The sequence below is a fragment of the Triticum dicoccoides genome, chromosome 4A (genome assembly GCF_002162155.2).
Source record: "Triticum dicoccoides isolate Atlit2015 ecotype Zavitan chromosome 4A, WEW_v2.0, whole genome shotgun sequence".
Classification (NCBI taxonomy): Eukaryota; Viridiplantae; Streptophyta; class Magnoliopsida; order Poales; family Poaceae; genus Triticum; species Triticum dicoccoides.
This window is the reverse complement of record NC_041386.1, coordinates 385,723,455-385,747,810: the sequence shown is the minus strand read 5'-3', so window position 1 is coordinate 385,747,810 and position 24,356 is coordinate 385,723,455. Positions and strand designations below refer to the sequence as shown.

The following is a 24,356-nucleotide window of genomic DNA, read 5'->3' as shown; positions in this document are numbered from 1 at the left end:
ATGGTGCTTGACCAATCTTATTGCTATATATTTTTCCCACAGAAAGTGTCAAAGAATATACAACTTGCTATGGAAAAGTTTTCTTGTGGGGAAATAAAGATTCTTGTATGCACACATATCATTGAAAGTGGAATAGATATTCCAAATGCCAACACAATGATAGTCCAGTATGCAGAACTATTTGGGCTCGCCCAGCTGTATCAGGTGGTTTTAGTTCTCAGTGTTTTACTTTGCCTTTTTTTCTGGCAAAAAAATTGTTGTATGAAATCTGAGGTCTGGACCTCAAGTTCGCTGCTTTTGTTTTCAACCGCAGTTGCGAGGAAGAGTAGGAAGATCAGGCAGAGAGGGTTTCACATACCTCTTCTACACCGACAAGTCTTTGCTTTCCAGAATTGCCATGGTGAGCCGCTGCAGCAGTGCTTTATAATTTTTTGGTTTGTCTAATATATTTATGCTCATATCATTTAATGTACCTGATGCTGAAAGCATATTCAAACATCAACATAGAATGTTCTAACCACCATCTCCAGCCCTTACTGAACTCTGCATGAGTATTAGTTCATTGTCTATGCAATTTTCTGATAAGTGGGGTCATCTTCTCTTGGTGGTTCTAGAAGCAGCACTCAGTTTGATTATAGAAAGAAATGTCTTACATGACAGATTACAGATAGCCAATCATAATTATAAACATTAGTTAGCTGGCCTACAAAGATGATTAATCATCTCATGGACCTTGTAACATCCTGGGGTGCTACAAGTGGTATTAGTGCCCAGGTTCCGAAACCCGTAGCCGCTCCGTAACGAATGGTTTCGGAGCAGTAGGGTCCGCAAGGCCTGTAGGATAACCTCGCTAACAGTTACAGCTGTGTCTAGTGCTATTTTGCAAAATGTGTTGGATGGATCTAAATAGGACTTCTTTTATTCCTTATCCCATTCTACTTCCTCTCTTACCTCCTCGCGAGTTTTAAGTCTGCTCTCTTCCCGTCTTTCAAAGCTTAGGATTCCATTCGGGGTTGATGTTTCTCTTGACCAGTTAGTTTCGGGTTGTGCAACCTGTTAGATAAAACGAGAATAAACGAGACACGAGAGACACGGATTTTTACGTGGAAACCCTTGCGGGAGAAAACCACGGACGCACGAAGGCGCAATCACTTTGATGGAGGAGTATTACAAGCACTGAGACGACATGCCATCTTTAGGTGCAACTACATGAGGTATATATGAGGGGCAATACACAAGTTCTTGGAGGACAAGTAAACGAATTGTACTCGTACGCGTCGATGTCAACTCAACGCCCCACACCGTTTGTACTACGGCTAGTCCAACACGGTAGAATTTGGATCATAATTTAACAATCTCCACCTTGAGCCAAATTCCCTCCAGTAGTCGAAAAGAAGTCAATAACTCCATCCAAATCAACATAAACACCTTGTGTGTCAAAGTCCGTAGGACTAGTGAGAAATACCAACTAAGACTGAGCAAAGCTCAAATTTATTGGTAGGAACTGACTTTGTCATCATACCAGGAGGATTATGATGCGTACTTATCTAGCATACCTTCAAATCACCTTCAACAATAACATCTCGAATATAGTAAAATCTGACATCAATATGCTTCGTTCTCTCATGGTACATTGGATTCTTTGTAAAACATATAGCACTTTGATTGTCAGAAAATACGCTAGGGCAAGATGAATCTCCACAAAGCTCAGTATACAAACTTCTCAACCAGATTAGCTTCTTTGCATGCCTTAGAAATAGCCATATACTCGGCATCAGTAGTGGAACAAGCCAGAATAGACTACAAAGTTGCTCTCCAACTTACAACACAACCACCAATGGTGAAAATATAACCTGTGAGTGATCTTCTTTTGTCCAAATCACCAGCAAAATAAGAATCAACAAAACCAACAAGTCCATATCTAGTTTTCCCAAATTGTAAATAAGCATTAGAAGTACCTCGTAGGTATCTGAAAATACACTGAACTATTTTCCAATGCTCTTTTCCAGAATTACCATGTATCTACTGACAACACTCAATGCATATGATAAATCAGGACGAGAACAAACCATGACATACATAAGTGAACTAACTACACTTGAATAGGGAACTCTAGACATGTACTCAATATCGGCATCTGACTTAGGACATAAGGCTGATGATAATTTGAAGTGTGCAGCTAACGGAATAGTTAATGGCTTGGCATTATGCATATTAAAATGACGAAGAACTTTATCAATATATCCCTTCTAACTTAGATATACCTTTTCAGACGGTCTATTTCCGGATATTTTTGTGCCAAATATTTTCTTTGTTGCATCCAAATCCTTCATCTCAAATTCATTGCACAATTGCTTCTTTAGTTCATCAATCTCTGACATGCTTTTTGCAGCGATTAACATATCATCAACATAAAGAAGCAAATAAATAGATGAACCATTGACAGTTTTCAAATAAACACAACTATCATAATTAGACCTTTTGAAACCTTGAGAGATCATTAAAGTGTCAAATCTCTTGTACCACTGTTTAGGGGATTGCTTCAATCCGTAAAGAGATTTTTTTAACTTACAAACAAGCTTTTCTTTTCCAGGAATAACAAACCTTCAGGTTGTTCCATATAAATATCCTTTTCTAATTCTCCATGTAAGGATGCAGTTTTAACATCTAATTGTTCAAGCTCAAAATCATGCATGGCAACAATACTGAGTAAAGTGCGAATAGAGCTATGCTTCACAACAGGACAAAAGACTTCATTATAGTCAATATCTGGAATTTGAGTATAACCTTTAGCAACTAACCTTGCTTTATATCTTGTCTCATCATTAAGAAAAACACTTTCTTTTCTTTTGAAAACCCACTTGCAACGAATAGGTTTCTTCTCTCTGGGTAATTTTACTAAATTCCGAGTGCCATTCTTTTCAAGTGATTCCATCTCATCATGCATAGCAGTCGTTGACTTATTACTATCTTCAGAAATAATAGCCTCGTAATATGAAGAAGGCTCGACATTACCTTCAATTTCCTCTGCAACAAATAAAGCAAAAGAAACAATATTGCACTCTTTAATTAACCTTGTAGGTTTATCAATACCCCGCCTAACTCTGTCACGTGCAAGATTTTAACCGGGTGGAACAATAGGCTGATTTGTAGTGACATGTTCATCATCAGCGACGTGTTCACCATCATGTGCATCAACATTTTCCTTATTGGATGTATTACTGGAATTAATGACATGCTCCACCCGGTGGCGTGGCGGCTACACGTTGGCCCAGTGGCTCTGCCCACGACGACCGGCTTCTCCGGTGTCGGCTTGTCTATGGTCGGACCGTTTCGACCTTCGCTTCATCTCCTCGTCGTCTGGGCACTACTCCCATCGAACGGCTGGTCCTCTCCCAACTGCGGTCCATCGCTTGTCTCACGCCCGGTGCTGCAGGACAGGGCGATGGTGGCCATTTTGGCCGGCTTATTGGGTCTTTGAGTTGGGGCCCGCCCAGGGGTGCGAAAGGCAAGGTCTTTCTGCTCGTCTCTTTGGTTGGGGTAGCGACGTGTCTCAGGTGAGGTGGTGTCTTGGTCTTGGATGCCGGGGCAGCGGCCCTGGTGGTGGTAGTGCGGTGCTCATTGGCAGAGCCCGTGGCTTGGTGTTGCCCGGTGGCCATGGCCGTGTGGGCGGCGTGGTAGCTGGGATGTGGCATACGGTGGCGGTGAGTGTTGGCTGGGGTGAAAACCTGTTCCATCCTCGGACAGACCGGCGGCGGCGAAGCTTGTTCCCTTCTTGATGGCGTCGTCGCGGCTCTCACTGCCTGTCGTGGTGCTTCAGGGGAAACCCTAACCCTCAGGTCGGGCTGTGGTGGCACTCTGGTGTCGTATACTTCCTGAAGGTGCCGCTTTGGAGTCCACGGTTTGTCTTATGCGGCTTCATTCTTCGTAGATAGGGGGTGGTGTTGCTGCGCTCAGCGCCTGTATCCTACCTTGGGTGTGTGCGTGTGTTGTGGTGGCGTGCGTTTGTACTCCGCTGTTGATGATCGTTGCTTTATATACTTTATATATAAAGTGAGGTGAAAGCCTTTTTCGGTATACATAGGAGTCCTTAGAGGACAAGTAAACGAGTTGTACTCGTACGCGTCGACGTCAACGCAACGCAACACAACGGCCCACACCGTTTGTACTACGTCTAGTCCAACACGTTAGAATTTGGATCATAATTTAACACAAATGACTCCCCCAACCGAAGGATCTCAATGGAAGGATGTCAGCGTTCGACATGATGCAAAGTGTTAAGCTTCATGCACTAGCCAACATAACCAAAAGTCTGAACTTATGGAAAGGACTAGGCAATCCACATATACACAACACCCCTCTCACGTGTGACGCGGGAAGTCAACACGTGAATAGACTCGGCTCAAGAGGCCTATATATGGACATAGAGGGGGGCGACAACAATTTTTGGATAAATTGCGATAGCCAGGACTTGAACTCAAGACCTTAGGCCCTGATACCATGTTAAACTTCATGCACTAGCCAACACAACCAAAAGTCCGAACTTATGGAAAGGGCTAGACAATCCACATATACACTTCAACACAAACAGCCCTTTTTAGTGGTGACGAGAAGTTCCGTTAGATTTCTTGACCAACTCTTTTCCCCGTGCCTCGCCGTGGATCTCGGGGTAGTGCCGACGATTGTAACATCCCCGGGTGCTGCAGACCTCTATATTGCCTATGCTCATCTTGCTTAGTCCTATTGCAGCCTATCAAGTACTTTGGGGCCTGCATGGAGAACGTACACCAATGGCTTTTGAGCTGTTGCCTGTTGGACATGGAACTGAGGGTTGGGAGTAGGCTGCAAGATGGATTGGTGAAACATTTGCAAAAAAAGACCCCATAATAACAACAACAACAACAACAAGAAGAAAGCCTTTAGTCCCAAACAAGTTGGGGTAGGCTAGAGGTGAAACCCATAAAATCTCGCGACCAACTCATGGTTCTGGCACATGGATAGCAAGCTTCCACGCACCCCTGTCCATAGCTAGATCTTTGGTGATACTCCAATCCTTCAGATCTCTCTTTACGGACTCCTCCCATGTCAAATTCGGTCTACCAAGACCTCTCTTGACATATGCGCACGCTTTAGCTGTCCGCTATGCACTGGAGCTTCTGGAGGCCTGAGCTGAATATGCCCAAACCATCTCAGACGATGTTGGACAAGCTTCTTTTCAATTGGTGCTACCCCAACTCTATCTCGTATGTCATCATTCCGGACTCGATCCTTCCTCTTGTGGCCACACATCCATCTCAACATGCGCATCTCCACCACACCTAACTATCGAACATGCCGCCTTTTAGTCGGCCAACACTCAGCGCCATACAACATTGCGGGGCGAACCGCCGTCCTGCAGAACTTGCCTTTTAGCTTTTGTGGCACTCTCTTGTCATAGAGAATGCCAAAAGCTTGGCGCCACTTCATCCATCCAGCTTTGATGCCATGGTTCACATCTTCATCAATACCCCCATCCTTCTGCAGCATTGACCCCAAATGTCTTTCTGAGGAACCACCTACGCATCAAGGCTAACCTCCTCCTCCTCGCGCCTAGTAGTATCGAACTCACACCTCATGTACTTGGTTTTAGTTCTACAAAGCCTAAAACCTTTCGATTCCAAGGTTTGTCTCCATAACTCTAACTTCCTATTGACCCCGTCCGACTATCGTCAACTACCATCATATCATGATGCAGTCCTATCTTAATTGGGAAGTCATCAGTGTCGACATCACTTGTTCGGACGCTTGTCACTGTTAGAGTTATATATATATAGCCATGTAACCTTTCGTATTTACCCTATTGTATAAGGGGTTTCCTGCATATATTCCACACTTGTACATGTATATATACCGGCCTATGGCCACCTGGAAATACAAATTGCATATTCCTATCATGGTATTAGAGCTAGGTCAATTTTATAGCACGCGCAACTCGTGTTGTTGATCCACCTCCATCGCGACGCCTCCATCCTTGGCTGCGCTGACTCTCCGTGGTGGCCAAATCCTCAGGCTGCTACTGGTTTTTCTTCCTCCCACCCCCGATCGAGACTTTTGCTGTCGCCCAGATCGATCTGCTCGACCCGCCCTCGTCCGCCTCTGTCTCGTGAGGCCGCCGCCGCCTGAGCCGCGATCGAAGACTCCCGCCGTCGCCCCTGATTGCTCGGCCTGATCGATTTCCCTGCCCAGATCGAGCAGAGAAGGTCCCGATCGGGACTCCCGCCTCAGTCGCCACCTGTTTTGGTCTTCGCTGCATCGTTGGTGCTGGACGTGGTCTTCGCCCGCTTGGATTTGGTCTCCGCTGCTCGCGCGCGTGGACTTGGTCTCCGCTGCTCGCCCGCGTGGACTTGGTCTCCGCTTCTGCTAGCCGCGCGTGTGCGGCTGTGCGCTCGCTGTTCAGTTTTCCGTCTGCTTCCGTTAAAAAAAGAAAAAAAAGAGGTACTATGTCTGCATCTACGGGCTATGTCGCAGTTCCTCGTTGTCCGGCGATTTTTGATGGCACTAACTACATTGAGTTCGTTGGCTTCATGCGCATTCACATGCGTGGCCTTCGTCTTTGGGGCGTTCTTTCTGGCGAGGTCCCCAGTCCGCCGTGTCCAGTTCCTCCTGTGGCTCCTACTCCGCCGACGCCACCCGTTCTTGCTGCCGACGCTGATCAGGCTGCAAAGGATGCAGCTAAGCTGGCTGATGACGTTGTCGTTCTTTCTTATGATAAGCAGGTTCAGACCTATGAGGACGCACTTCAGACTTATCATGCAGCTCTATCTGCTTACACTCAGTGGCTTGATGATGATGCTCGTGCCGCAGCTGTTTTGACTGCTAGTGTTCTGCCTCAGTTTGCCTCTGAGTTTCTCGGCCTCTCTACTGTATTTGAGATGTGGACTCGGCTTCGTCAGCGCTATCAGCCCTCTGGTGATGCCTTATACCTGTCTGTGGTTCGTCAGGAGCATGCTCTTTAGCAAGGTGACTCCACTGTTGATGAGTTCTATGCACAGAGTTCTGCTATTTGGCGTCAGCTTGATTCTCTCCGCACTGCTGGTTGTCGTACTTGTCAGTGTTGCCAGGCTGTGCGGGCTGATTTGGAGTTTCATCGTGTCTACGAGTTCTTGTCTCGACTCCGTAAGGAGTTTGAGCCCCGACGCGCTTAGTTGTTTGCTTGTGGTCGTATCCCCCTCATGGAGGCGCTTTCTGAGATCCGTGCTGAGGAGACTCGCCTCCGTGGCGCTGGTTTACTTGAGGTTCCCTCTGTGCTCGCTACTCGAGTTTCTACTATGCTTGCTGCACCGACTCCTTCCCACTCGAGCGCTCCGCCGCTCTTGCCTACTCCTACGGGCGGCCAGGGTCGGTCTCGTCCTCACTGCGACTACTGCAAGATGGATGGTCATGTTGAGTCTCAGTGCTTCCAGAAGAAGAAACACCTGTGTAAGGCGCGATCATCAGCGTCAGGGACTTCTTCTACTTCGACATCTTCAGCCCCCGCCTTGACTGAACAGGATATTCTGCGACTTAAGCGTCTGCTTGCCGCTTCAGGTTCTCCTTTGACGGGTACTGCAGGATCTGTGACTGATGCTTCCCGCACTGAGCAACCACCCTCTACACAGTCAGGTACATCCTCGTGGGTTCTGGACTCCGGAGCTTCTTTTCATATGTCTTCTCATTCTTCAAATTTGTCCTCTCTTAAATCACTTGATTTTCCTGTTCATGTACTCACTGTTGATGGTACTCCTCTTTCTGTTGCTAGTCGAGACAATCTTACCACACCTTCTTACTCTGTTCCTGATGTTGCTCATGTTCCTCGACTTATCATGAATCTTTTTTCTGCCGGTCAACTTACTGATTCTGGTTGTCGCGCCATCCTTGACGTTGACTCCTGTTCTGTTCAGGATCGTCGAACGCACACTTTGGTTGGGGCTGGCCCTCGCCACCGTGACTCTCAGGGTCTTTGGGAGCTAGACTGGCTTCATGTTCCATCCGCTGCCACCACTATCGCCAGTCCATCCGCTTCTGTCGCTTCAGCTACCGGCTCCTTCCAGCAGTGGCATCATCGACTTGGTCATCTTTGTGGGTCTCGCTTGTCGTCATTAGTTCGTCGAGGTCTTCTGGAGTCTGTCTCAGGAGATGTCTCTTTAGAGTGTCAGGGTTGTAGACTAGGAAAACAGATTCAGTTACCTTACCCTACTAGTGAGTCGATCTCTCAGCGCCCTTTTGATTTGGTCCATTCTGATGTATGGGGTCCGGCTCCCTTCGCTTCGAAAGGGGGCCATCGATACTATATTATTTTCATAGATGATTTCTCTCGTTACACTTGGCTTTATTTTATGACTTCTCGCAGTGAGGTTCTTTCCATCTATAAGCGTTTTGCTGCCATGGTTCGCACTCAGTTCTCTTCGCCTATTCGTATGTTCCGTGCTGACTCCGCTGGCGAGTATATTTCCAAGATGTTGCGTGGTGTTCTTGCTGAGCAGGGCACTCTTCCTCAGTTCTCTTGTCCTGGTGCTCATGCTTAGAATGGCGTGGCTGAGCGAAAGCATCGCCACCTTCTTGAGACGGCTCGTGCGTTGATGATTGCCGCTTCTCTTCCACCTCATTTTTGGGCCGAGGCTATATTCACCTCCACCTATCTCATCAACCTTCAGCCGTCCGCTGCTCTCCAGGGTGATGTTCCTTTCGAGCGTCTCTTTGATCGTTCTCCTGATTATTCGATGCTTCGTTTGTTTCGTTGTGTTTGCTATGTTCTTCTTGCCCCTCGGGAACACACCAAACTGACCGCTCAGTCTGTTGAGTGTGTTTTCTTAGGCTATAGCATAGTAGCCGGAAACGGGAACGGTGGGCCGTCCCTCGATCCGGATTCATCGACCCGGAATCAGATTTCGGAACGAGGGTCGATTCGGTAAGATTCGATGCGGATTCGGCGTTTCCGCAGCCGGATCGTCGATTCAGGTTCGGCGACTCGACAGTCTTGGTTCTTGAATCGATCGAGTAAGCAAAAGGTCAGCCATATCAATCACGAACTCCTCGTTTTACTCTCCGCCCCGTTCTTTTTCACTCCCCTAAATAACTCCTCGTTCTGCTCTCCAATTACTCCAAGGCTGCTAATAAATTTTCCATTGGGAAGGAGATGATGTATTTTAGTCTTCATGAATCGACGATGCAGCCAGTTGCTCCCAGCCCAGCCAGTTCCCTGTATAAGTACTCCCTCGGCCCCTCCCAGCCAGTTGCTCCCCGCATCCGTAAAGATTCACGTTCCTCGTTCCATGGTACCGTACCGGATTCATCGTACCGGAATTGATTGGATCACGTTTCCACTTTAGAAAAATCGTTCTAGAGATGTATACCCCCACTGTACCCTATTTTTTCCAGCCCCCGACTCTCGTCCCCCGTTCCCGTTCCTCGTTCCCACCGTACCGGAAACATGGCAACTATGGGCTATAGTGATGAGCATAAGGGCTATCGTTGTTGGGATCCTATCGGTCGTCGGATGCGTATTTCTCGGGATGTGACTTTTGATGAGTCTCGTCCCTTCTACCCGCGTCCATCTTCCTCGACCTTTTCTGTGGAGGATATCTCTTTCCTCACTTTTCCTGACACACCTATCACTCCAGTTGAGCCCTTGTCTCTCCGTCCTGCTCACTCTACTTCTCCACCTCTTGTCGATTTGCCGCCACCATCTCCCACGGTTTCCTCACCTCGCATGTCACCAGATTCTGCACCTTCATCCCCGGTGATTTCTTCGTCTCCACCTCCTGATTCTACTTTGGCTATTCATCCTCGTATTCTTCCATCTTTGCCTCAGTATTACACTCGTCATTCACGTAATGTGGATGTGTCTGCTGACGTGCCGTCCTCCTCATCTCAGCCTACCTATGGCTTGCGTCCTCGTCCGCTTCCGCCTGTTGATCGCCTTGGTTTTTCCATCGTTGGTGCTGTTGTTCTTGAGCCGACTTCTTATCGTGAGGCTGTTGTTCATCCTGAATGGCAGTTTGCGATGGCAGAGGAGATTGCTGCTCTTGAACGCACCGGTACATGGGATCTTGTTTCTCTTCTTCCAGGTGTCCGTCCCATCACTTGTAAGTGGGTCTACAAGGTTAAGACACGCTCCGATGGTTCTCTTGAGCGTTACAAAGCTCGTCTCATGGCTCGTGGTTTTCAGCAGGAGCATGGTCGTGATTATGATGAGACATTTGCTCCTGTGGCCCATATGACCACTATCCGCACACTTCTTGCCGTGGCCTCTGCACGCCACTGGTCTGTATCTCAGCTTGATGTTAAGAATGCCTTTCTTAACGGTGAACTGCGTGAGGAGGTATACATGCAGCCACCACCTGGGTATTCTGTTCCTGATGGCATGGTATGTCGTCTTCGTCGCTCTCTCTATGGCCTTAAGCAAGCCCCCCGCGCCTGGTTTGAGCGTTTTGCTTCTGTGGTGACCGCTGCTGGTTTTTCAACGAGTGCTCATGATCCAGCATTGTTTGTCCACCTTTCTCCTCGTGGTCGGACTCTTCTTCTTCTCTATGTTGATGACATGATCATCACTGGCGAGGACCCGGAGTATATTGCCTTTGTAAAGGCCCGTCTTAGTGAGCAGTTTCTTATGTCCGATCTTGGACCTCTTTGCTACTTTCTTGGGATTGAAGTCTCTTCTACCTCTAATGGCTTTTTTATATCCCAAGAAAAGTATATACAAGATCTTCTTGTTCGTGCTGCTCTTACCGATGAGCGCATTGTTGAGACTCCAATGGAGCTCAATGTTCACCTCTGTGATACTGATGGTGACCCCTTCCTGACCCGACGCGTTATCGTCATCTTGTTGAGTCTTGTCTATCTAGCTGTCACTCGTCCGGATATCTCTTATCCGGTTCATATTCTGAGTCAGTTTGTCTTCGCTCCCACTTCGGTTCACTATAGTCACCTCCTTCGTGTTCTCCGATATCTTCGGGGCACGATCTCTCACCGTCTATTCTTTCCTCGCTCCAGTTCTTTACAGCTTCAGGCCTATTCGGATGCTACGTGGGCTAGTGATCCCTCCGATCGCCGTTCACTTTCTGCTTACTGTGTTATTCTTGGTGGTTCTCTCGTTGCCTGGAAGACGAAGAAACAGACTGCAGTTTCTCGTTCGAGTGCAGAGGCTGAGTTACGAGCTATGGCTCTTTTGACGGCAGAGGTGACTTGGTTACGGTGGTTACTTCAGGATTTGGGTGTTTCTGTTACTACACCTACTCCGCTCTTGTCTGATAGTACAGGTGCTATTAGCATTGCGCGCGATCTTGTGAAGCATGAGCTCACCAAGCATATTGGTGTTGATGCTTTCTATGTCCGCGCTGGTGTGCACGATCAGGTTATTGCTCTTCAGTATGTGCCTTCCGAGTTACAGTTGGCGGATTTTCTGACGAAGGCCCAGACTAGAGCGCAGCATGGCTTCTATCTCTCCAAACTCAGTGTTGTTCATCCACCATGAGTTTGAGGAGGGGTGTTAGAGTTATATATATATAGCCATGTAACCTTTCGTATTTACCCTATTGTATAAGGGGTTTCCTGCATATATTCCACACCTGTACATGTATATATACCGGCCTATGGCCACCTAGAAATACAAGTTGCATATTCCTATCAGTCACAACATTATCGTACATGTCCTTGATGAGGGTAATACTTTACTGGGACTTTGTGTTTCTTCAATGCCCACCACATGACATTCCGCGGTATCTTATCATAGGCCTTCTCCAAGTCAATGAACACCATATGCAAGTCCTTTTGCTCACTGTATCTCTTCATAAGTTGTCGTACCAAGTAAATGGCTTCCATGGACCTCCCAGAAATGAAACCAAACTGATTTTTGGTCACACTTGTCGTTCTTCTTAAGCGGTGCTCAATGACTCTCTCCCATAACTTCATTGTATGGCTCATCAGCTTAATTCCACGGTAATTAGTACAACTCTAAACATCCCCCTTGTTCTTGAAGATTGGTACGAATATACTCCATCTCCATTCTTCTGGCATCTTGTTTGCCCGAAAAATGAGGTTGAAAAGCTTGGTTAGCCATACTATCGCTATTTCCTCAAGGCCTTTCCACACCTCAATGGGGATACAATCAGTGTCCATCGCGTTGCCTCCTTTCATCTTTTTTAAAGCCTTCTTGACCTCAGACTCCTGGATTCGCCGCACAAAACGCCTGCTGGTCTCATCAAAGGAGTCGTCCAGTTCAATGGTAGAACTCTCATACTCCCCATTGAACAGCTTGTCGAAGTACTCCGTCATCTATGCTTAATCTCCTCATCCTTCACCAGGAGTTGGTCTGCTCCGTCCTTGATGCATTTTACTTGGCCAACATCCCTCGTCTTCCTCTCTCGAATCTTGGCCATCTTATAGATGTCCCTTTCGCCTTCCTTCGTACCTAACCGTTGGTTGGGATCCTCATACGCCCGAACCCTTGCTTCATCGACAGCTCGCTTTGCGGCCTTCTTCGCCATCTTGTACTTCTCTATGTTGTCTGCACTCCTATCCAGGTATAGGTGTCTGAAACAATCTTTCTTCTCCTTAAGCGCCTTCTGGACATCATCGTTCCACCACTAGGTGTCCTTAGCTTCGCTTCTCCTTCCCCCGGACACTCCAAACTCCCTCGAGGCCACCTTACGAATGCAAACCACCATCTTCATCCACACATTGTCTGCATCCCTCCTTCCTCCCAAGGGCCCTCCTTAATGACCCTCACCTTGAACGCCTGAGCTACCTCCCCCTTGAAGTTCCACCACTTCGTTCTAGCGACTTTGACACGTTTATCCCGCTGGACACGAATCCGAAAGCGGAAGTCAGCAATCACCAGCTTATGCTGAGGGACAACACTCTCTCCAGGTATCACCTTACAATCTAGGCACGCATGCCTATATTCTCTTCTCGAGAGGATGAAATCAATCTGGCTAGAGTGTTGACCACAACTAAAAGTCACCAGATGTGATTCTCTCTTTTTAAAGAGGGTGTTAGCTACAATCATGTCGTAGGCTAGAGCAAAGCTTAAGACATCTCCTTCTTGATTCCTGATGCCATAGCCAAAGCCCCCATGCACACCTTCAAAACCTGTGTTAGATGTACCCACGTGGCCATTGAGGTCTCCTCCTATGAAGAGCTTCTCGCCAATCGGTACACTCCTAACCATGTCCTCTAGGCCTTCCCAGAACTCCCTCTTGGTGTTCTCCTTGTGGCCTACTTGCGGAGAACTCCCTCTTGGTGTTCTCCTTGTGGCCTACTTGCGGGGCATACACACTGATAACATTGAGAACTAAGTCCCTAACTACCAGCTTGACCACGATAATCCGGTCCCACGTCTCTTGACGTCTACCATTCCATACTTGAGGCTCTTGTTGATCAAGATGCCTATGCCATTTCTGTTTGCAGCCGTCCCCGTGTACCACAGCTTGAAGCTGGTATCCTCCACCTCCTTCGCCTTCTGTCCCCTCCATTTGGTTTCTTGGACGCAAAGGATATCTACACCTCTCCTCACCGTTGCATCAACTAGCTCCCGAAGCTTCCCTATCAGAAACCCTACGTTCCAGCTACCTAAGCGGATCCTCCTAGGCTTGGCTAGCTTCCTTACCTTTCGCACTCGTCGAGTCAAATGCGAAGACCCTTACTCATTTTCCACTACATCCGGGCGCCGATGTAGCGCGCCACTAAGGATGCGACGACCCGATCCCCGCTCACTTGCCACCGTATCCAGATAAGATACGGCGCGCCACCGAGGAGGTGATGGCCCGGCCCTTGCCCATTTGACACCACACCCGGGTTCCGATGTGGCGCGTCGCTGAGACGGTTATGCCTCAACGAAAATCTTTTGGGTTTCATCTCCATAAGAGTGGCTGAGTTTTTACGTTGGCTCGCCAAGCCTATCATAACCCTCCTCCTTTACCCGGGCTTGGGACTGGCTATGTTGAGACAACATAGGCGGAGTTGCAAAAGTCCTCATACTATGCTAAAATCAACTCGTGCTTCACACTCCTTTCCTATCATTGAATCAATGTCATTTCTTTCTCCAAACATAAATATGTTCATATATGTTGAGCCATACGTCTAAATTTGATTTTTCTCTGACCACCATTTTTCTTTTGACGAGATGTTTGAAACAAGATCAATGTTGAATATATTTTTCAAAATGGACTTTTTTTTCAAACTTAACCATAGCATTTATATTTTTATATTAAAACTTAGATTTATTTTATAAGTTTTGTAACTTTGCCTCTCCCTCCACACATCGATCCATGTACATATGCTTAAATTATGTTTCAAAAAGAAAATAAAATAAAATTTCAAAAACATATTCAACAGTGATCTTGTTTGAAAGATCTCATCAAGACAAAGTTGCCAGTCAAGACGGAATGGAAATCAGACATTCGCTTCAAAATATATGACCATTGTTGTGTTTGGGCTAAAAAAAATTAAAACACAGATTTATTGATGGAAGAGTGGGATGTGAAGTGCGGGTTGAAACTATGAGGTTGCTTCTGCAAATATGATGTGGTCCAACTTTTGACCAAAATCTGATCCGTTGCTTTTTTTCATCTAATTGTCCAAAAGCTATTGGTGCACCTGGTTCACAGACTGGGCTGGTGCAGCGGATATGTTCTTGCCTACATGTCCCAAGCTTAATCACATGCACTGTTTGTTCCATTGCTTTTTGGGAAAGCCTTGTAATGGGCGGACCGGCTCAATATTGCGCCGGACACAGGCTTCGCTCGGCTCTACTAGTAGCTTCTACGCACGCACCGCTTTCCTTATTTTTTTGCCTTATCTCTTCGGTCTCTCACAGCCATTCGTTCCTCCTCTTATCTATTTTCTTCTTCTCATCTCTCAGCTAAACTATCCCGTGAGCTGTTCCGGCCACCGCCGCCGATTCATGGCCACGCACGCACCCTCCTCCTTCTGGCCTCATATGCCATGGCGTAGTTCATCCCAAGGCGCGTACCGCCTGGCATCGGCACGCCCAAAGACCAAGCACTGTTTCCAGGCGCCCCTGGTGAGTGGAGTTGATGTGAGGGACTCGCCGGGGTCGCGGGCGAGGGCTACCAGCAGCCACCGCGTACGCCGTGTCTCAGACGACCCCAGCCACTGCAGCGCGTGCTGGAACCACGCATCATTTTTGTTGGAACCAGCACCGCGGGGAGCTAAAATCGACCGCACCGCAGTTCCGGCGCTCGCGGGTTCCAGCTTAGCTCTTGCCGGATTCAGCTTGGCCCCCCTGCCGGTTCTAACTCCGGCATCGAGGGCCACTATGTGCTAGCGAGTTGTGCTGCGACGGGCAGCGAGCGGTGCTGGAACCGGTGTCTATCGGTGCTGGAACCGGTGCATATGAAAGCTGGAACTAGCATCTTTTTTTGCTACTACTATCTTGGTTTTGCTGACCAACCAATTTTGTTACCACTGCGTTCAATTTTTGCTGAAACCAACAATCTTTTTGTTACCACTATCTTTTGTTTTTGCTGGAACCAGACCCCAATTTTGCTTCCATCGCCTTCGATTTTTGCTGGAACCAGCAATCTTTTTTGCAACCACTATCTTTTGTTTTAGCTGGAACCAGCCCCAATTTTGCTTTCACCGCCATCGATTTTTGCTGGAACCAGCAATCCATTCTTTGCTACCATCAGCTTGGTCTGGAAGCGACACCGTCGTCGGCATTGATGCTGCAACCGGCGGTGGGCAGCACCAGCGAGGGACGGTGTTGCGGTCTGCGCCGCGGAGCTACCATGGATGCAACACAGACGCAAGAGAAAAAGCTACTACGGTCAACGGGCCTTTTTGTTGCGAGCGACGGCGGCGAGCATCGGCGGTGAGCGTCTGCGGCGAGGCAAACGGGAAAGGTTCGGCGAGCACGAGTCGTCTGCGGCCGAGGACGAGGGGGCGCTGGTCTATTTCCCCTTTCTTTTTTCTCCTCTGCTTTTTTTTGCTGCAGCGTTTTCTGGAAGCTTGACGAAGGAATCGTACGGTTTAGAAAAGCTAGATCATGTGGCCCACGTGGGACCGGACGAAATTTTCGGCCGGCGCACCGGCGCCTATTAGTGGCCTTGCTTTTTCTTGCCGAACACACATCTAAACGCTCATCATTTTGTATGAGAAGAACGGCACACTAAAACTGCAGAAGTTGTAGAGGTATCTGGTGGTCTGGCTTGCAACGACAATCTCCAAAGCTCTTTAGCTCCAACCAACTTCACACTGCTCTGCCTCGATCAATATCACCTCAACCAAAGCCCCGTTAAAGATGCACAAGTAGTGCAGAAGCGAATCCGCTTGAGTCAGGATGATGAGAGATTGCAGCCCCTTAGCCTTGACACTCGTACGCTCTGCAGCTGTTTCAAGCCATGAATTGAGCTTGTCGTCTACAGGTCCAATACTCCCAATTTTGGCACCATTGCAGTGGCTCGATAGGTTTAAGATTCATTAGCTTTCTCATTCTACTCTTTCACAGAGTAATGCTGAACATCAATTTGAAAGCGATGATAGAAGCAGGAGTTCCTTCAGGCTGTTAGATTTATACACATTTAGTCGTGTTCTCCTTTGTATTTTTCCCTTTGTATAAGGGGTTTTCTGCATATTATACCACATCTGTACGTGTATATATACTGGCCTACGGCCACCTAGAAATACAACAACAACAACAACAACAATAGCAGCAGCAAAGCATTTCTTCCCAAACAAGTTGGGGTAGGCTAGAGGTGAAACCCATAAATCTCGCAACCAACTCATGGTTCTGAAACATGGATAGCAAGCTTCCACGCACCCCTGTCCATGGCTAGTTCTTTGTCGATACTCCAGTCCTTCAGATCCCTCTTTACGGACTCCTCCCATGTCAAGTTCGGTCTACCCCGACCTCTCTTGACATTATCGGCACGCGTTAGCCATCAGCCATGCACTGGCGCTTCTGGAGGCCAGCGCTGAATGTGCCCAAACCATCTCAGATGATATGGCCACCTGGAAATATAAGTTCATATTTCCTAACACAAGCATCCAAGAAAGAAGTAAAGATCGAAATTGACCTTTCCAAGAAGAATGCCAAGTAAACAGATTTCTAAGAGTACTCACCAGAAGATGTCCATTGTCCAATGCCAAAACAAATGATCCTCCAGCTCTTTAGATAATCATATTTGATTGACTATGGCAGCTGTTAGGAAACGTGAGGAAGAGAGAATGACCGAACAGTTTTCTGTATCGAGGAGGAGAGAGATATATACAAGGTTACATGGGCTTGGGCCACACTCTAGACTATACAAGGTTACATGGGCCTGGGCCACACTCTAGACTATGGGCCTGGGCCACAAACACAACATATATACTTAACACCCCCCCTTCAAACTTAAGGTGGGTCAGGAGCATCTGATATACCAAGTTTGAGAGTGTGAAACCTATGCTGATCTCTAGTTTGTGCCTTGGTGAAGAAATCTGCGGCTTGAAGCTCTGATGGGACATATTGTAGCTTGACAGTGGATTGTTGACAATGAGATCGAGTGAAAAAGGCATCCACACCAATGTGTTTGGTCAACTCATGCTTGACTGGATCATTAGCAATCTGAATAGCAGCAGTGCTGTCACAAAGAAGAGGTGTTGGTGTATGACATAAGACACCAAGATCATCCAATAGCCAGCGAAGCCATACAATCTCAGCTGTAGTAGTAGAGAGAGCCCTAAGCTCTGCCTCGGCACTGGAGCGAGACACAACAGTTTGCTTCTTTGATTTCCATGCAATGAGAGATGTACCAAGAAATATGCAATAGCCAGTGACCGAGCGACGATCAATAGGATCACTCGCCCAAGTGGAATCAGAGTAAGCATGAAGCTGGAGCTAACTGGAATTAGCATAGAACAATTGGCGAGATGTAGTTCCCCTTAAATACCTAAGGACTCGGAATAGGTGACCATGATGAACTAAGGTGGGAGCACAGACAAATTAACTGAGAATATGGACTGCATGTGCAATGTCAGGTCTGGTCACTGTGAGGTACACTAGACTGCCGACAATGTGACGATAGCGAAAGGGATCCTCAAGAGGAGTGCCATCAGTAGGACGCAACTGCAGATGAAGCTCCATAGGTGTAGCAGCAATGCGCGTGCCTGAGCGAAGAATCAAATCCTGAGTGTACTTTTGCTGGGAGATATAGTAACCATCATCGGTGTGCTTGACCTCAATCCCGAGAAAATAGCTGAGAGACCCCAAATCTGACATCTTGAATTGTTCACTCAATTTTTTCTTAACAAAATCAATATACCCAACATCATCTCCAGTGATCAGCATGTCATCTACATAAAGTAGAAGCAATGTACGGCCATGCTCAGATGTATGAATGAAGAGTGCAGGGTCATGTTCACTAGGAGAAAAACCGGGAGCTTGAATCACAGAACCGAACCGCTCAAACCAGGCACGAGAGGCTTGCTTAAGCCCATAAAGAGCCTTTCGAAGACGACAAACATGACCTGATGGAACCTTGATACCTGGAGGTGGTTGCATATAAACTTCCTCATGTAAATCACCATGAAGGAAGGCATTCTTCACATCCATGTGGGAGATTTTCCATGACCGAGTAGCAGCCACAACAATTAGAGTTCGAACTGAAGTCATGTGAGCAAAAGGAGCAAACGTCTCATCATAATCTTTCCCATGAGACTGCTGAAAACCTCTTGCAACAAGGCGAGCCTTGTAGCGTTCCACAGAACCATTTGACTTGGTTTTAACCTCATACACCCATTTGCAAGTGATAGGGACTGAACGAGGAGGTAATGGTACCAAATCCCATGTACCAGTACGCTCTAAGGCTGCAAGCTCCTCAGACATAGCTAGTTGCCACTCAGGTGACACAACTGCATCCTGATAGGTACTAGGCTCAGAAACAGCCCCTGCATATAAGTCCTTTTTGTATCGCGTTGCTAGAGAAGAGCCGTCAGTGCAAGGGTCAGTAGTACTGGCTGGAGGAGTAGAAGACAAAGGCATAGATGACTGCGTGTCACATTGTACTTTAGAAAGACGAGTATAATGGAAAGTACTGGCTGGAGGAGTAGAATAACGACGAGTGTAATGGAAAGGAAGACTATCTAGAGGTGGAGCTAGTGGAAGAGAGAAAGGAGCTGGTGAGGAAGGAGATGAAACATGTGGTGGAGATGGTTCTGATGTTAGGACAGAGTAAGGTTGTTCAGCTATGGACTCATCTAAAAAGATAGGTGGAAGTGAAAGAAACGAGGTAGACTCTAAAGAAGTTGAGGATGATGGTTTAGTGGAAGGGGAATAGAATAAGGGTTGATCCTCAACAAAAGTGACATCGCGAGAAAAGCGAATGCGGCGAGCAGAAGAATCATAGCAACGGTAGCCCTTATGTTCAAGACTATATCCAAGGAAGACACACTGAGCAGACTGAGCAGTCAACTTGGTACACTCATGAGGTGCTAAAAGAACATAACAAGTACAACCAAAGACACAGAGGTGGTCATACGTGGGAGGAGAACCAAACAAAACCTCACCAGGACACTTGCCCTCAAGGCGAGTAGAAGGTTGGAGATTGATAAGATAAACAGCAGTTGAGATAGCTTCACCCCAAAAATGAGTGGTGACAAAGGAAGAAATCAAAAGGGTACGAGCTGTCTCAACAATATGGCGATGCTTACGCTCAGCAACACCATTCTGAGCATGGGCACTAGGGCACGAAAGCTGAGGGAGAGTACCCTCAGATGAGAGAAACTCACGAAAAGCAGTAGATAGATACTCCCCCCCGGAGTCAGAACGAAAAACACGAACAACACTAGAAAACTGAGTATGGACCATACGTACAAAAGCCTTATATATAGAAAACAACTCAGAACGATGCTTCATAAAATAGACCCAAGTATGTTGAGAATGATCATCAACAAATATGACATAATGTTTGTGGCCACCTTTCGAAACAAAGGGGGAAGGACCCCATACATCAGAGTGCACTAAATCAAAAGGATGACTAGAATGAGTAGTGCTGGAAGAGTATGGTAGTTGTATTTGTTTCCCTAGCTTACAACCCTTACAGTGAAAACCAGCATCCATGGAAACATGACCCAAAACACCTTGTCGAACAAGGGTAGATAAACGAGAACCACACAAGTGACCTAAGCGATGGTGCCACTGGGCAAAAGAAAATGAGGAAGTGGACCTTGATGTTGATGCAGCCATCCGGAACGCGGATGTGGTGGAAGCTGAAGGAAGGTGTAAGGTGTCAAGGATGTAGAGGGATGTGGATCCTCTACGGCGATGGCCAGTTCCAATGACCCTCTTGCTCTGATGGTCCTGCACATAACAAAATGAGTCATCAAAACCAACAAAGTAGTTCATATCAGCAAGCTGGCCAACAGACATAAGATTCATGGACAACTCTGGAGCAAAGGAGATGGCAGAAACAGAAAACTTGGATGTGCAAAGAGAACCCTGATGAGTAATAGAACAAGATGTACCATCAGCAGTCTGAACAGAGGCACCATCCTGCACTGGCTGGCAAGACACAAGCTGAGAGCGATCAGAGGTCACATGGAAAGAAGCTCCAGAGTCCATAACCCAAGGCTGGGTTGCAGCAACAACGGGCTGAGAGAGAACAGATGCAGAAGCACCCCTTGCTTGTTGCTGATAAGGAGCTTGGGGTGCACGACGCTGCTGATTGAGGGCCCGTCTAGCCTGAAACTCAGCTAACAGCTCTGGATGAAGCTTGAAACAACCATCTCTGTGGTGTCCTGCCTTCTTGCAGAACGAGCAGACAATAGCTGAAGGTGTGGCTTTGGAGGCACCTGGCCATTGAGGAAAAGCCAGAACACTAGTGTGTAGAGTCTGCGCAGAAGTAGCCCCAAGAGGACGGAGACGAGTCTCCTCAGCGATCAAGCTAGCAAGTGCCTCTGTCAAGGTGGGAGGAGTCGTATGACCAAGCAATTGAGTGCGAATGTTCTCAAAGTCTGGCTTGAGACCCATCACAAACTGAAACATGAGAGTCTGATGGTCATACTTTTCCTTCGCTGCACATGACTCACAACCAGAATTACCCTTTGGAACCTAGCTGCCCAGTGATGCGAGTGAAAGCTCCATAGTACTCTTCTATGGACATGTCTTCTGGCTGCCGAGTGTTGTGTAAATTCTGCAACAAGGAGAAATGAAGTGCACTGCTGGGCTGAAGGTAGCGCTGCTCAAAGTACTTCCATATCTCTTTAGCTGAAGTGTGATGCTCAAGACTCATTCGAAGTGAGGGTTCAACATCCAGAATTGAAACTCCCATCGCACGATCATCGATCTTTTGCCAAGACTTCCTTGCTGCATCATCATTTGGGCTAGGTGGATCATCTGTCAGATGAGAAACAAAACCAGCTGTCCTCAAGACAGTCCGGGCAGAAAATGCCCATTCCCTGTAGTTTGAACCATCAAGCTTGATATCTATGATCAAAGATCCAAATCCGAAATCATTTCTTGCCATAGTGGTGAGCGGCCAGCGGCTGGAAACACCCAATCTGATAGCAGCTGCAGACAGCAACAAGAGAAGAGCAGCAGACAGCCACAAACAGGAGCTGGATCTCACTGGATAGAAGGAGGAATGCCTGGAGCTTGCTGTAGAGCAGGGAAGGCACCAAGAGCTTGCTGGAGAGCAGGGGAAGTATTCTCACAGAGTAGCTGTGAGGACACACAACACACAGAGGAGTTGCTGGAGAGCAGCTCCTACAGGTTGATGACGAAGATGGGATGGGGCAGCGATGTGGATGTCTCCTCACCAGACATATCCGCCTGAATCACCTCACCGGCGGCGATTTCATGGGTGGCGGCTGGAAGAGGGACTAGGGTTTGGTCCTGGTCTGATATCATGTTAGGAAACGTGAGGAAGAGAGAATGACCGAACAGTTTTTTGTATTGAGGAGAGAGATATATACAAGGTTACATGGGCTTGGGCCACACTCTAGACTATACAAGGTTACATGGGCCTGGGCCACACTCTAGACTATGGGCCTGGGCCACAAACACAACATATATACTAGATTAAGGTACCCCATGATTCCCTTGGACACCAAGCTCGCTTGTGATGTCGTGTACCCATAGGCCTTGAGGCAGATCCTCGCTCTGTCACCCCCCAAACTGTGTGTGCGCGCGCGTGCGTCTGCCAACTGCCCATAGAACCATAGTTGTGAGTGTTAAGGAGTAATAGTATAGGTCCAGGTCTCTCTACGTAGTCGTATTAGTCTATATTTCATTTCTTTTTCCTCAAGTCTTTTGTTCTATATATTTGCCCCATGGGCTTTGCATTACAATCTGGTATCAGAGGCTAGGTTTTTCTCTCTCGCATGTGCAACACATGCTCTTCTTCCCGCAGATCAATTTTTTTGTTAGTATTAGTATCGGTATGTCTCTTTATGTAGTCATATTAGTCTTGATTTCCTTCCGTACCCCAAGTCGATTGTATTATATTTCCCCCCTTGGGCTATGCAATACATCTAAGTTGCTCCTCTAACATGGTATCAAAGCCCAGGTTTAGTTTTTTTAGGCACGCCACTACTCGTGCTCTCGGCCGATTCGAGTTCGTGACCAGCGAGTTCCATGGTTGATTGCTCATTAATTCATCTGTCTAGCTAGAATCTCATTTGCTCCTCGTTGCCGAAGATCACCGTTGGTGATGCATATAGCATCAACATGACAATCCGGCTTCAATTCAACCTGAACTACTCAAAGTTACAATTCCTCCACTACACAGATTGGGCTTTTGGGGAGAAAGAAACTCTTTACACATCCATTATGCTTTTCAACAAGAGGTCCCACATACCGAAAAAGGCTTTCGCCTCGCTTTTTATATATAAAGCAACGATCATCCACAACCCGGTACAAACACACGCAACCACAACGCACGCACACACCCAAGGCAGGATACATAGGTGCTGAGCGCAACAACACCATCCCTAGCACTACAAGAGCAACCGGGGTCCTCAACCGTCAACACGCCATCGCGAAGAGACGAAGCAGCATATGACGAACCGTGGGCTCCAAGGCGGCGCCTTCAGGAAGATTACGACGTCGGAGCGCTGCCATCGCCGACTCGAGAATCAGAGTTTCCCCTGGAGCAACACGACGGGCAATGAGAGCCACGACGACGCCTTCAGAAAGGGAACGAGCTTCGCCGCCGCCGGTACATCCAAAGATTGAATAGGTTTTCACCTTGGCCAACACTCACTGCCACGGAACGCCACACCCCGGCGACCACACCGCCCACATGGCCATGGCCACCGGGCAGCACCGAGCCACGGGCTCTGCCCATGAGCACCGCACTACTACCACCAGGGCGGCCGCCCCGGCATCCAAGACCTTGACACCACCTCACCCGAGAGCCGCAACTACCCCAACCAAAGAGACGAGTGGAAAGGACCCGCCTTTTGCACCCCTGGTCGGCCCCCAGCGACGGGACCCACTAGGCCGGCCAAAATTGGCCTCCATCGACCCGTCCTGCAGCATCGGGCGCGAGAAGAGCTCGGTCCTGCTGCCGGGAGCAAGACGAGCTCGGTCCTGCTGCCTGGCGCGAGACGAGTTCAGTCTCACAGCATCGGGCGCGAGACGAGCGATGGACCGCAGCTGGGAAAGGTCCAGTCCTTCGACGACGGTAGCGGCCGGACGACGAGGAGAGGGATCAAAGGCCGACACAGGCCGCTCACCGACGGGCCGACGTCGGAGATGTCTAGCCGTCGTCGCGAAACGACCTAGATCACCGCCATGAGCCACCACAGAGAAGATCACGGCAGTCCACCACCGCGCCGCCGCCACCACCACCTACCACTGCAGGGCGGCCGTCCGCGGCCCAAGCCGCCCACGGCCCGCGCCGTCACAGGGCCGAGCAAGCAAGCAAGCAAGCCGTCACCCTCCCGCCTTGACCCGCACCATCCACCGCCGCTGCCATGCCTCCAGCTCCGCCAGTTGCCGGCCATGGCAGAGCCAGGTGCCCGCGACCCAAGCAGCACACTGCCCCCGCCGCGCGACGGGCCACCGGAGCCAAATCCGCCAGATCTGGACGGGGCCGTCGTGCGCGTCACCGCCAGAGAAGCCACACCGCAGCAATCGTGCGCCGTCAGGGCCCCAAGTCGCTGCTGCACCGCTGCCACCGAGCACGCCCGCCGCCGCGCCTTCGGGCCTGGCACAACCTAGTGCCTTCTTGCGTCGCGCCGTCCCGAGTCGGACACCAACTACGAGGAGAAGGAATAGATCCCTGCCCCCACCAACGCCGGCCGGGCTTTGCCTGGCGGCGCCTTGTGGTGGCGGCTGGGGAAGACGCCGATGGGGGAACGAGTGGTCGCGCGCTAGCGGTTTCCCTCGAGGACTC

The 24,356-nt window shown here is 48.4% G+C and overlaps 1 protein-coding gene across 5 annotated transcripts in view; it reads left to right on the top strand.

Annotated features, from left to right (window-relative positions):
• The window catches only part of LOC119285965 (ATP-dependent DNA helicase At3g02060, chloroplastic-like), a 53,785-nt gene that overhangs the window by 9,231 nt on the left and 20,198 nt on the right, over positions 1–24,356 (top strand). For all 5 annotated transcript variants that reach the window (XM_037565305.1, XM_037565304.1, XM_037565303.1 and 2 more), the window contains exons 8-9: positions 43–204; positions 314–400. In XM_037565305.1, coding sequence (XP_037421202.1) covers positions 43–204; positions 314–400 — 249 coding nt within the window. The remainder of the gene's footprint in view (positions 1–42; positions 205–313; positions 401–24,356) is intronic.